This window comes from Parasteatoda tepidariorum, chromosome 7 (assembly GCF_043381705.1).
Source record: "Parasteatoda tepidariorum isolate YZ-2023 chromosome 7, CAS_Ptep_4.0, whole genome shotgun sequence".
Classification (NCBI taxonomy): domain Eukaryota; kingdom Metazoa; phylum Arthropoda; class Arachnida; order Araneae; family Theridiidae; genus Parasteatoda; species Parasteatoda tepidariorum.
Genome location: NC_092210.1, coordinates 23,517,833 through 23,532,372, shown reverse-complemented (window position 1 = coordinate 23,532,372; position 14,540 = coordinate 23,517,833). Strand labels below are relative to the sequence as shown.

Below are 14,540 nucleotides of genomic sequence, written 5' to 3'. Positions count from 1 at the left end.
ATGTACTGTTAAAGAAAAATCTCTCTATGTTCTCGAAAAATCAATTTTTGATAAGGTAGTTTTTTTATAAAAAAAAGTATCAGCATGGTATTCTGTTTTTGAAGAATTTTATTTTTCAGACGAATTTAATTTTATGCACATATATTATTAAGTTAACTGATTAAAAGAATTGTGTCTAAAGCACTGAAGTTTATTTTAAAATTATCGTAATTTCTGTCAGCAACTTAAATATATTTGAACATGTGGCTTCCCATGGGTCAACCTGCAGTACAAGTGGCCCAAAATTAGCAAGCATTGAGATAATGGTATTGCTTATTTTTTTAAGTTAATAATTGAATTAAAAAAAACTTATCAGTATGTCAGTAAAAAATTTTTGAAACTCTTCATTTAAATATAAAATAAAAAAAGAGACAGCATATGATTTTTGATCTTGGAAAGTTAACTCACTTAGTAATTTTTAAACTTTATGAAAATTAAAACAAACATTTTTCACTTCACTGGTAGATTAGAATTTTTTTATAAAAACTCACCAACAGGAGGTTGTTAATGGAACATAAAATGTAATGAAACCAGTTGAACATCTCTTTTTGCTACTAAGTTGAAGGATAATATTTAATCTGAAATTAGTCAATTGAAAATCTCTGCATATTAGGAGTCATCAATTTATTTATGATTTTTTGGAATACTATTTTAAAATATTACTAAAATTTTCTTTAAGAATTGCTGAATTTTTACTCTTTCAAAAATTATTAATGTTGTACTTGACCTTATTTGTAGCCCTTAGTGGTAAACTGTTAAAAATATTTGGTTAGGAAATCAAATGTTCTTTTAAACTAAGGCTAATAAAAAAAAATTAAAAAGAAAATAACGATGTCATAATATAGTTGATTAACAGGTATTTATCTAATATTTCTAAAATACGTAATTTTCGAATTAATTATTGAACAGATCTAGTTTAGTTATAAGACCTTATATTCCACAGACCAAGATATGGAGCTCTTATGAAAAACATAACCTTATTTATGATTATCAAGATATAAATACAGGGAGAGTAGAAATTCACAATGCCAACCTTCATCGATGAAAAGGTAACTCTAGATTGAATCAAGTTAGCATGTCTTATATACTAGTCAATTAGTGTTTAATAATCGTAGTGGTAGTTATGCTACAATACTTCACTACGAGAATTTTATCAGGGATAACACTAGTTGCGGTATTTGCGAAAGACCGGGAGGGCTGTGTTAAGTTCCCCGGATTTTGAGCACTTGTGGTGAGAGCTGTATTAAGCTAACCAAGTTTTGAGCGTTTTGTCTTGAGAGTTGTATTAAGCTCATGGTTGTGTGTGGTCTCTCCTGTGTTGTTATTAGCAGTCGAGTGCGTGCAGGATCCCAATGTGTGTAAATGAGACTGAGAAGCAATAGTGCGAGGAGAACGAGGATGCGAGTCAACTTTTTGATGTGCACCAGCCATTGAAGTAGGCATGTCCTAATCACAGTGGGCGTTACTTTTGAGGTAAGTGAGTTCATAACACTTCTGGGTCATCAATGTGGGGAAAGTAGAAATCAACAATGCCAATCTTCAACTTCTATAAAAAGGTGCCTCTACATTGAATCGAGTTAGCATGTCTTATATACTAGTGAATTTATGTTTAATAATCAAATTTGAACAGAATATATGCAGAGTTTCTCTTTCATAAAAAGAACAAAAACAAGATTAACAACTTGAACAATTGATTCTTGCAATTTTAACTAGCATTATTAATTAAAATTTAAAAAAATTACTTCAAAACTCCATTATGTTAGAACCTGCACTTGTGAATTTATAGAAATTGGAATGCTCTGAACAGGAACATCAAAAAAAGGAACATAAAAAAGAGTGGCTAAAAATCAGGACGAATTAGAACAAAATATTTTTCATCAGGGAAATCAGAAATAACAGGACAACTACAAGCCTTGCACTATATTACTGATATAGTGCTCATTAAACTTAATAAAAGGATAAAAATATTTAAGAATAAAAAATAAAAACATTGAATAATTAACATATAAACTAAAAAACACATACATTTCTTCCAAGAAAATGGCTGTTTCTAAAGTGACGAAGAGAAAAGGCTAAATAAAAGGTTCCAAGCGTCAAAATCAATGACAATAATGCAGTATTAGGATGTGGAATTTTTGGAGGAACAAAAGCTTCTGTTGAGTTTGTATCATTTGTGAATATGGGAACATATGTTTCATTTAAAGATGGATAAGTACTCAGAAGTGGATTCTCGTTGAATATCTAAAAATAAAATTAAAGTGAATTTTAATCAAGTTTTCAAATAGCAATGAGAGGTGCACAACGTAATGTGTCTTGAAAAAATGAATTCATTCAATATTATACAAACAATTTATACAAGCATTACAGACATGTACAAGTCAAGAAAAAAAAGTATTATCTTAATAACTTTTGATTTAACCATTGCACCAATTTATAAAACTTATTTACCCAAGTAATTTCATAACTTTCATTTGTTTTAATGGTGATAATTTTTTCTGACTGTCAGATATACATTTTTACACCTTATAAAATAATACAAATTAAATTTGATTAATTCTGAGTTAGATTTAAGCTGCCAACTAAACAAGCAGCATGTACACTTAGAGTAAAGTTCTCTCATTGGTTGGAATAGTAGGAGACGCAGATACCAGCTTAAATGCTACCCACCTCTTATGGCGGAATCAAATTTATGTGACCTTCCTACCATAACTATCAAAAGATGAAAGCCTTGAAATATGCTCAATTGTACTTGGCAATTATAATATGTACTTGGCTATGATGATATGTAAACAAACCAGTTGAATAGCCCCGTCTAAAAACAAAAACTTTTACATTTATTGTTTCTAGGGATGTTCAACTAATTTCATGCCAATTTAAATTTTTTTATTATATATTGTATTACTGCAGCGAATTAAAAATTTTTATATCATACTGTTCTTAACTTTTAAATCATTAAATAAAACAATAATAAACAATTATAAACTTTTTTTGCAGCGTCAAATCAGGTCTCTTCAATCAAATCACCTAACATGCTTGAATCATGTAAACATTCCTATTGGTCGTGCTTATTTATTCTAAAACTAACCTCAGTGGCACGACAGCCCATAGAGGGCTCTGGGGTGCAGGAGCAGATGTTCTGGTTAGGTGGTCAGCTAAACACGGAACCCCCAGTGTTTAGTTCCCAAGCATGCTTGGGACTCAATTATCGACCCACTAAAGGAATGAAAGGCTGAGTCAACCTTGCCCAGCCCGAGGATCAAACCCAGGACCTGTGGCACGGGAGAACAAAGCGCTACGACTCAGCGACCAGACGTCGCTTATCTATTTTAAAATGTCCTTTAAGAGAAAAAAACTTAATCAGAAATATAGCAAAATATTGATTGAACAACCTCTCAAATTTTGCTAAGATGCTGAATAATGCAAATAAATTTTACTAAGAGGAGAGAGAGAAAGAAAAAAAGAAAGAAAATTGACCATATTTGATAAGACCAAATTTTTAATTAGGCATGTGATAGGGCCACTTGCCAACGGTTCTTAGAACATGTGATAATACTTCTTTGATAATAATGTTCTGTGAGTACTACATTAACGTTTAATTGAGCAAAATAATTAATAAATGTGAAACAATTTCATCAATGCTAGGATAAGCTTAATGTTTTGTGTTAATAATACCCAATATTTTCAAGTTCATAATAATGAATACTTCTGATTCCTACTTAAAATGAAAGTGTTGATGAGGAGATAATGCTGTTACAGTTTTTTCTGACAAATTAATAATAGATACATTGGTATGTTTTCACTTATATATGTTTTAGGAAGCTATTTGGGAATGTATTTTGTAGACTAACAGGCCCAGAAGAGCATCTAAAAATTTTGTGATTTTTTGAGACCTGTCACCATCTATATTTTAGGGGGTCTTAACTCTACTACAATTGAGGTTGGATTTTTGAAACATTAAGATTTTGTAAAGGGAAAAAATAGTTACCTTAACAACTTTTACAGCAGATTCATAGATAAATATCAAAGCTATCATGGTGGCAAATATCTCCTGTACGAACCTCGAGAAAAATTTCACAAGAATCGAGCCTTCAGCAGCAACAAGAGTTATAGCAATTACTGCAATCCATATTCCAACCCATACTCTTATGACTAGATATTCAGATGAATAATATTCTTGATACTATAAGTGTAAATAAAAAAAATAAGTATCTGAAAATACTCAAAATGTTAAAAGTATTAATTTAGACATTGCATTTAAATAATTAGAAAAAATATTTACAGACTTTCAGCCTTTAACCATTATATGCATACAATATTTGAAAAGATCTCTTGGCAAAAAGAAGATAAAAATGATATTTTCAAAGTTTGATTTTGACAAATTTAACCATGAATTTTTTGTCAAAAAACTAAAAAAAAATCATTTATTTATTGGTGGTCATATTATAATTCAGATGTTTTAAAAGACGTGTTAGTCACAGGTAAAAATTAAGTTTAATTACTAAATGCTACATTTCTTGTATAATTTATCATTTGTAGAAAAAAATTTCGAAAATGCATTTTATTATATTGTATTTTATATATAGACTATTATACATTTAAAAATTGAAGTTTACAAACTAAGCTTACTTTAAAGAAAAAATTATAAAATGAAAACTCAATATTGGAAAAAAAAACACCATTCTAGAAAAAATACAAGCATGAATATATGTAGATTTTGTTTTCAAGCTGCATCATAGTATTTGCTGAAAATGATAATTGTTTTTAAAACATTTTATACATTTCTGACGTTAACAACACCATCTGTTGACAAACTTTGAAACTAATTTTAAAATAAATATTCTAGTAATAAATTAAAATAATAAAGTCTAGTAATAAAGTTAAAATAAATATTCTAGCTTTTGAAGAAAGCACAGCAAACTGTATGAAACTACCTCCTGTATCTGTATCGGACAATGGTTACTTTCTTACAACACGAGGCTGCTCAAATATTACGATAGCATGTTTTTGGCACTATTCGATTCACTCTCCCTGTTTGTTACCTTGTCAGCAAAAAAAATTAAAAAAAAACAACAAAAAAAATTAAAAAAAAAAAAAAAAACGCAAATCCCTTCTATGTTTTGCAAAAGAAAGTCGCAACACCTTTCTCAATGAACATTAGCTTCGATTTTTACTGTAGCAGTCATATTTTAAGATTAGACTGCTAAAATTCAAATAAAAGATTAAACTTTGCACAAAACAAAATTTAAGTTTTCATACAGTTTGTAATGTTTGAAGTAGAATATTTTTTAGAAAATCCTTTGCATTTACTTTTTGTGATGAAAACTCTTCAGTGAAATCTTTTTCCTAAATGTAAAAATTTATTTCCAAATTATTCAAAGTGTAATTTTTTTCTTATTGAATTTTAAAAAAATGGAAATTAAGGGGAATTGAATGTCTTAGACATTCATTGCTCACACCCCTCCGAATTCTCCTGTGAGCAAAAATAACAAACAACGAATCCCCATGCCTCACCCGCTAAGTGCTTGCATAATATTTGAATGGCCAAAAGTGGGTGATACAGGAAAAAGAAATTCCAATAACTGACGATCAAGAAATTTTGAACAAATAATTACTTCATAATCACAATAAAGTTTCACTTTACCTGATACAAAGTTTCATCAATCAAAACCAGAGGTGCCGTTGTCCCTATAATAATTAGAGGTTGACCAGCAAAGAGCGAAAAAATTATGCCACATGTTGAGGTTCCTAAAAGAGTCTCAGTCACCCCAATGTTTTGGTTTGTTTTTTCAGCTGCAATAAAAAATAATCTTTAAAGCATGAAATTTAATAGTGAATAATTATAACTATGTATACAACTTATACTTTTTTAATTTTAACATTTACAATAAGAAGAACAAATTAATATTTTGATCCCACAAGCAAGATGAAAAATATCTTATACTTCGATCAACTAGATTTTTAATAAAATGGCAATATAATTAAATATGTAATAAATGAGCAAATTTAATTATTAAATTTTCGATTAGATAGTTTCTAATTAAATAAATATCTTTTTAATAAATTTAACTAATATTTTTTTTTGTTGAAAAAATTGGACAAACATAGATTTACATAATAGGGTTGTAGTGCAGAGAGATTATTTTTTGATAAAAATAACAATTTTTGATAAAAACAAACAATTAAAGAAAACTATAACTAATTCAATTGAAATCTGCATTTCATGAGATTGTTTTGCCAAAACTATTGTTTAGGAATATTCTAATTATACTTCATTATTAATTTCCTTCCACAAGATTAACTGAAATTATGTCATTCAAAATAATATTTAATTAAAAAAGAAATTGCAAAGAGCAATTATACAAATTTAACAATTGATAACGCGCGAGTTAGTAAACCTTGATTTATACTTAAAAACTATTGATTTATACTTACAAATAAAACTATAAATCTATTCTTAAAATGAAATTTTTTCCCCAAACATTGGTGTGACATTTTAAAATAAGATTTGTTGTCATTCCCTGGGAAGGATAGCTACGAAGTCGTTTTCTTTTTATACCGCCAGATGGCGTTCTTTTTAAATTTGAATGCGTTTGTTTGCTTTTCGTTAATAAACTTTTACTTTCTGTCTGAATCTCTATCCACGGACTACAGTTGGCAGCACGGCTGTGGTTTTGAAAATTATGACGCAGTAAAAAGTTTCACTTAGTTTCGCCGTGATTTACTATAGTGTTCGAATTAATTGGGACAAGCAAGATTTTCTCATTCGAGTTGGTATGGGATTGAAAGTGATGTCCCGAACCGCTTCAAACCAGTTATATCTGCCTTGAGCTGCGGTGACGGATAGACCTTCACTATAATTTACTCGTCTGATTGGTTTTAGTGTATTTGTAGTTCAGTTGTGAGCATTTCAGTGTGGAAACTGGTGGTTATAATTTTGAGTTTAGTGTAACACAAGTTATGTGCTTATAAAAGATTGATATTAGTCCGAGGAAGCGGTCTAAAATTATCGCTCTTAATGAACACACTACTATGACTGTAAGAGACATCGCTACAGCAGTTGGTGTAGGGAAATCTAGTGTTCCCAGAATTCTTAGAACATTTGAAGATTCCGGCTCATCCTCTCCAAAAAGAGAAGGAAAATGTGGACGCAAACGGAAAACTACTCCAAGAACTGATAAAAGTCAAATAAGAAATAGTAAAATTAATCCAAGAAAGACGAGCACAGACCTCTGAAGGGATTTATTGGATTGTGGTGTTGATGTGAGTACTTTAACAGTACGAAAAAAGTTTCAAGAAGTTGGACGTAAAGCAAGAAGACCAAGGAAAAAACAATTTCTAACTCAGAAAATGATGAAAAAACGTTTAGCATGGGCCAGAAAATACCAAAAATGGACTGTAAATGACTGGGAGAAAGTGGTTTTCAGTGATGAAACACATTTATTTGTGCAGGGACACAAATCAAGGGTAGTTAGACGAAGTGAAGGCGAAAGTCTGAGACCAGATCATATCCAACAGACTGTAAAACNGTTAAAAAGTAAAATCCTTCTCGCAGGGGGAGATTGTTGTCATTCCCTGGGAAGGATAGCTACGAAGTCTTTTTCTTTTTATACCGCCAGATGGCGTTCTTTTTAAATTTGTATGTGTTCGTTTGCTTTTCGTTAATAAACTTTTATTTTCTGTCTGAATCTCGATCCACGGACAAGATTAAAGGTCTATATAAAAAATTTTATATATATATATTGTGTATGTATATGTGTGTATATATATATATATTTTATATATATATGACGCCCGGTGGCTGAGTGGTAGCACTTCTCGCTGTTGTGCCACAGGTCCCTGGTTCGACCCTCGGGCGGGGCAAGGTTGACTCAGCCTTTCATCCCTTAAATGGGTCGATAGATGAGTACCAAGCGTGCTTGGGAACTAAACACTGGGAGTTCTGCGTTCGGCTGACCACCTGACCGGAACATCTGTTCCTGCATCCCAGAGCCCAAGGTCAAGAAAACTGAGGTGGGCACAGTAGGCCTTGGCCCTCTATGGGCTGTCGCGCCACTGAGTTTAGTTTAGTTTATATATACATATATATATATAGAGAGAGAGAGAGATTTAAGACCTAATACTTTGAATTCACACCAGTAAACTCGTATATTTTTAATTTTATTTTATTAGCTAGAAACACTGTCCATTTATATATAAATATAAATTTTGAAAACAATAATTACCATACATGACAATTATTGTATTCATGATATATCATACGAATATACTTAAATATCGTTTCCAAGATAAAATTTTAATATATTATGACACTAGAGCTCGTCTACAGGTAGCTTTCATAAAAGATCAACAAAGAATAGCTATAAATATTTTACTTACACAATAACCCACCAAAAGCAATAGCTCCAGACACTGCAGCAAAGTATATGAAAAGTATGGATGCTATGCACTGAAAGTTAAAACTGTCTTTCAAATCACTACAATAAAATGGATATCGATTTTTTATGTCTTGGATAAAGCCACCAAATATCTTTCCAGTACGCTTCAAAGGATCATATGGAGGTGGTTTATCTTCCTCTACAAGAAACAAAAATATCAGGCATTTTAAATTGAATGCAAAATGAAAAACCCATGTAGAGATTTCATGACTGATAGATAAGATAGAAGACGTGACTGATAATAGTACATCAGTTTCTACATAGACATATAAATTTCAAATAATAAATCAATAAGAAAAGCCTACCTTTTAAGACTTTAATTTTGTAAAGTTTTTAAAAGTGAGTTTTATGATAAGATGCTAAAAAATTCTTTCTTAAGTAATTACCTTGATCTTTGATACGTTTAGGAGGAACTAAACTTTTTCTTCTTATTTCATCAACAGGTAACAATGCCTTGCTATCCCAATTTCCAGGAGGCAGAACAACACTATTATCAAGAAAATTGTGGATTGCATGCAAGAAATCATTACGATTGTTAGCTTTATAAGCAGATATGATAAAATCCTGTAAAAAATAATATAAATCTAAGACAAATTTTGCATAATACTAAATCATAAGTTTTAATTTGAATGACACTGACATACAAGTTCAGGATGGAGCAATACATCTTAAATTAATTAGATCAGTGATTGTGCAGATACCTAAGTTGTAATATTTTGAATTGAGGTGTTCATTTCTTTTAAGTATCCACATCATAATTACCTTTCAAAGAAAACAAATCTCTCAAATCATGATTTATCTCTAAGATATGAAATTTACACATGATGGTAAATGCATGATTGGTAAATGCATACTAAATTTAAAATTTGTACATTTAAAAATATTTTTCATAATAATTCATTTTGAATAAAAAAGTATAACAAAATAAAACCTACTATTAATTTCCAAGCTAGTTTAACAAAACTGATTTGACCTTTCAAATAATTAACATATTTTTGGGAACTAGTTTCAAATTTGAGAAATTTTAAAAAGAAATATATGGAACTCTGGTAATTTTTAGAGTTGGTATATGCTTGTGGGCTGAATCTCACTGATTTCAGTAATATTTTTGTGTCTGCATACAAGACATAACATTCATAACAGTGGCTGCTATAACTTTTATCTTTACTACAATTTCAATGTGTTTTAAAAGCTCTTAAAAGTATTATGGATACATCATTACATTATCCGCAATGAGGAAACCCAAAACTTGACATGTCTATTTCATGCTGGTCTATTTCTAAATTTATCAGCAAAGATGAAAAATATATCTTATGTCTGACAGATCATGAGATGAAAGTAAAGAATGAACTTGAGGGACCATAAACACTGGTTGTTGAGGTAATGACAGGAACTTTTTTTTATTTTAACATAGTAACGAAAAAGTTTCTCTCAAAAAGTTGTTCTCTATATTTTCTCAACAAGTACTTTTAGGCTAGTTTGTTACAATGCTTGACCAATGTCTTCTGAATTGGGTTAAAAATTACAAGGCAATGGAATTGAAAATAATAATTGTAAGCCGGCTGTTAAAGACCAGTGATTAAAAAAAATACAGATAGCCGAACTTTTCATATGATTGCATTTGTCAGATAGATAATAGGAAAAAATCAACACTAGACAATAATGCTTCCTTTTATTTTCTAACCGGCATTATGAGTGTGAAACTGTCAAATGTTCAACTGCATAAGGTCTGGATACCTTTGTGGCCATGTGATTAAAGAATAAATCATTTGTCGCTTGCACGTCTAAAACCCTGTTTTTGAACCTCTGTTGAATTAGCAAAAGCTTAATTTTATTCAACATTAAAAAACACTGAAACTACAAGATATGCAGAACGAACTTGGTCGAATTGGGTGTTTTATATTTTAAAACCGTCATTGAACCGCCGACCGAATTTTACAACTACTAATGTTCAACTCTGTAGCCTCTTGGATCAAGCATTGGGATTAACTAGCCTTTATGAAAGACTTTTCGTTCGAAACAATTCACGTTTGCATTAAATGGACAGAAAAACCAGAAGAACCAAACACTATTAGTCTGATGGCAAGGAGATTTAAATGCATAACTTGTCTACCATTGAGGATATTTTTATGTCAACAATGTGGTCAATGCGAGGTAGGATTAGGATTCGTATCCATCAGCCATTACTGGGATTTGTACCTGGGCAGCCTCATTGTTAGGCAAAAGGTCTATTCCTTGGGCCATCAAGGTGCGCACAGCAGACTTGAAGTTTAGAGGTTATCAGAAAAAGTTATGGATCAAATTTGGAATATTTATTGGTAATAGAACTCTGACATTTGAGCAATATTTTTATTTAAACTCAGTCTTTTATTTCTCAAGTTTTCCCCTTCTCTGAATGATGATTGCTTTGATGACAAAACAGTGCAATTGCTAATTAGTGGATCTCATTCAAATGATTGGAGGATTTTTTGTATTAATGCATCAAATCTGTGTCTCTATTTTCTTGTAAATGATTAATTTTTCTGTTATTTTCATTGTCCGTCATATAAAAACTACATCTTCGTGTATACATAGTGTATTATTAAAATTTGGATTACACAGATTATTCTACTATGTAAAATTAGATGGCTGATTAATTTAGCATTTTCTTCCCGTACTTAAAATCTGAAAACAAATTACATTTTAAAAAAAGAGAAATACTAGAGATAGAAAACAATGTACCTTATTGTTTATTAGTGAGCTCATTGATCTACCAATTTCACGATAATCTAATCCTTTATTAGATGGTCCTAGAAGCATGAATATAAAACGAATTTTTATATCAACCTGAAAAATAACATATGTATTAACTAAAAAAAAGTTTACAAAATATCAAAAAGAAATAGCACCAATAAATTTTTCTCATAAACCACATTTTAGCATCAGAATTTAAAAACTGCAATGAATAAATGTTAGTGGATTTGCATTTACCAAGTACCAAAGTTCATGTTACTAATTTCAATTTTTTTCTAACTTATGCATAATTATGAATAGTTACTTGCACACCAAACAAACTTAACAAGTTAGCAAAAAAAGTATTGATAATATTTCCCGTTATACTATTTCTTGGTCACATAAACAAAGGGGGGTTTGTGAAAAATTACTCCACAAAAAAATAAACAAAAGGAAGGAAAGAACAAAAAAAATTTTCATTTGTTGTTAAAATTGATTACATAAACTTTATCATGTGGCACTTTCACATAAGTTTTAAACATAATTATAAATTTTACTAGACACGTTAAAGATTAAAAGTAAATTATTCAATATTATTAGGTAAAGTTGGCTAGTTAAAACTGAAAAACTATTAATAATGATCTCAGAGTGAAAAATAAAATAGAGGTAAATTAATTTTTTAACTTACTTCAAGAAGATTTGCCATTTTTGTACCTTCTCCTAAGCGAACAAATGTGCAAATAGGTCTGTCCAATGTTTCCAATGTTCCAACAAGAACTACAGAACCTTCAGAATTTTCTGGAAGTCTTTTAAGAATACCTTGAACATTACTTTTGTCTTGAACTAAGTTTTTTGACTTTGATGGGGTAATTTCTACATTTGTCTTTAAAAAAAAAAAGAACATAAAGTTAATGAAACTGAATTATTGTACATAGTTACGTGCAATTTTCAATAATTTAATATTCAACTTTCAATTCAAAACAAGGTATGTAATGAATAGGGTATAATGATTTTGCCGAATATTTGACCAAAAAATTGCAAGAAACCTAAATATTCAGCGACTGAATAGTAACATTTTAAAAAATAATCAATAAATATTTTTCATAAATAAATATGTTTAGTCATTATTGTAAAATAATCAGAACGAAGCTTCTATACAAAAATTTTACAGCTGAACATTTCAGTTTTTTTTTAAGAAAAGAAATTAAAGATAGAACCCAAGACAAAAATCCTTCTTAATATTTAAAAGAAAAATTTAATTCTAAAAATCTCACAATTTTTTACATTGCCATATTTTTAGAAAAAAAAATGATGACAAAAAATTAAAGTTTATTAAAACACTCTTTCAAAAAATGCTGCGGCATAAAAAAAATACTGATAAAAAGACTAGTTATTAAATAAAGTAAAGAGAAACAGAAAAACACTTAATTCCTAAAACAGAACTTTAGCATTGAAAATCACCGATTTCTAATTTACCAGTAGTCTATATTATGGAGCAGAAAAAAAGTTACTATAAAAGAATAAAGTCTATCAGAAACACTGCATTAAAATGCTCTGCTGTCATAAAAATTTTGACAAAAAGAATAGTTAATAAGCAAAAGCAGAAGAGAAACAGAAAAAAAATCTTAATTCTATAAGAGTTCTGATAAAAAGAACAGTTAATAAAGAAAAAGAGAAGCAGAAAAAAATTCACAGATTTCTATTTAATCAGTAATCTATATTACCCTGCAGAAAAAAAGGGACATTAAAAGAATAAAAGTATCAAAATTTTAAGACAATCTGCACATAAAACTTAATAAGACATTAAGATTCAATAAAATTTAACAATGTGTAGTTAATAATATTGATAAAATACTTACATGATGATTATTGTTTGGCATTAAAATAACTGTTTCTGCAGCTGAGGGTGATGTTTCATGGTCATCATCATGGTGTTTATTCAGATCATTTTCCTGTTTAAACTTCAAAGGCTTATTGAAAATGGGTGATCTTAGGAAATAAATTAAATAATTAACAGTTTGAAGAATATTTTAAGAAAAATGAACTATTAAAATTTCTTATTGAAACAGTTTTGGTTCTAAAATGATACTATTAAAAAAACAACTAATATACAATATCTGTTTAATTTTTTTTTTAAAATGTCTCACAAAATCATGAGATTTTGAAATTAATATCACCGATAACAAATTATTTTGAAGAGAAGGATTCTTTTTAAAAAAAGAGAAAACATAAGGAATTCTAAAGAAATATTATTTGCAAATAGATTATTTCAAACATAAATAAGACATCAATGTTTCTTACTTTTTAAGGAAATAGCACATAATTAAACTGTGTAACTCCCTAGATCTAGATATAATAGTCACTAGCATTATTTCTTTCTTTTTTTTTCCTTTAAAAAAAGTCACAATTTTTTTAAAATAAATTAATTTTTAATAGAACCCAAGGCTGCATAAAAAGACGCAATTTGAATTCTGATCACAACATTAACTTACATGCATTCATTCTGTCAACTAAATTAAAACAAGAAATGTTGCAAAAAATAATCTTCTATAAAAGAATTTTTTAGGAAAAAAAGTTGAAAAAGCAATGGTTTTGGGAAATACAGAAAGAGGCTTGTCAATTCAAAGGAAAGGTCAAAAGAGTAAGCCTATTCATACTTTCTTGCCAGATTTAACAATAAAAAAATACTTGATTTATAAATTTTAGTCCCATATTTCCTGTTGACATGATAGATAAAATAGTTTATTTTTTAAGGGAATATGAGAACAATATTAATTAACAAAAATGTAATTAATCACTGTCAAATGACAACACATGTGACGACAAAATGATACATCTGATGTCACTAACAATGAAAAGATGGTTAATTACAATTGTGCAATAATTACAGCAGTTATTTATTATGCAATAAATTAAAATTAAAGAATCACTAAAATCTAATTTTTCTTATTTCTTACAGCAGCAACATAAAAGTGCTATTAAAGCAAGACAAAATAATTTCACAGGAAAAAAAAATAGATGGGGAGAAAAACAGTGGAAGAACAACTTTAGAGCAATAATATAGAATACAAGTTACATAGAAAATTCTTATTTAACCATAAATAAATATATTTTAAATAATATATACATACATAAGCTATAAGCATTTTAAAGAAAATAGTTACAAAATTAATAAAAGATTACTGTAGAAATGTTTTCATTCAATTCCACAAACTTTAATTGCAATGGTTTAGTCCTAGTAGGACTAAACTATTAACTACTCACTCTTCATTATCTTTATCACCAACAATGTTATCAGTTTATAAACAAAAATTTATCAGTTTATAAATAAAATTATTTTTAATTTTATATATC

The 14,540-nt window shown here is 29.1% G+C and overlaps 1 protein-coding gene across 4 annotated transcripts in view; it reads right to left on the bottom strand.

Annotated features, from left to right (window-relative positions):
* The window catches only part of LOC107447835 (band 3 anion transport protein), a 102,421-nt gene that overhangs the window by 16,815 nt on the left and 71,066 nt on the right, over positions 1-14,540 (bottom strand). For all 4 annotated transcript variants that reach the window (XM_071183180.1, XM_043041229.2, XM_043041230.2 and 1 more), the window contains 8 exons: positions 13,046-13,175; positions 11,875-12,069; positions 11,196-11,300; positions 8,861-9,038; positions 8,416-8,613; positions 5,681-5,829; positions 4,025-4,219; positions 2,065-2,280 (listed from right to left, as the gene is read on the bottom strand). In XM_071183180.1, coding sequence (XP_071039281.1) covers positions 2,065-2,280; positions 4,025-4,219; positions 5,681-5,829; positions 8,416-8,613; positions 8,861-9,038; positions 11,196-11,300; positions 11,875-12,069; positions 13,046-13,175 — 1,366 coding nt within the window. The remainder of the gene's footprint in view (positions 1-2,064; positions 2,281-4,024; positions 4,220-5,680; positions 5,830-8,415; positions 8,614-8,860; positions 9,039-11,195; positions 11,301-11,874; positions 12,070-13,045; positions 13,176-14,540) is intronic.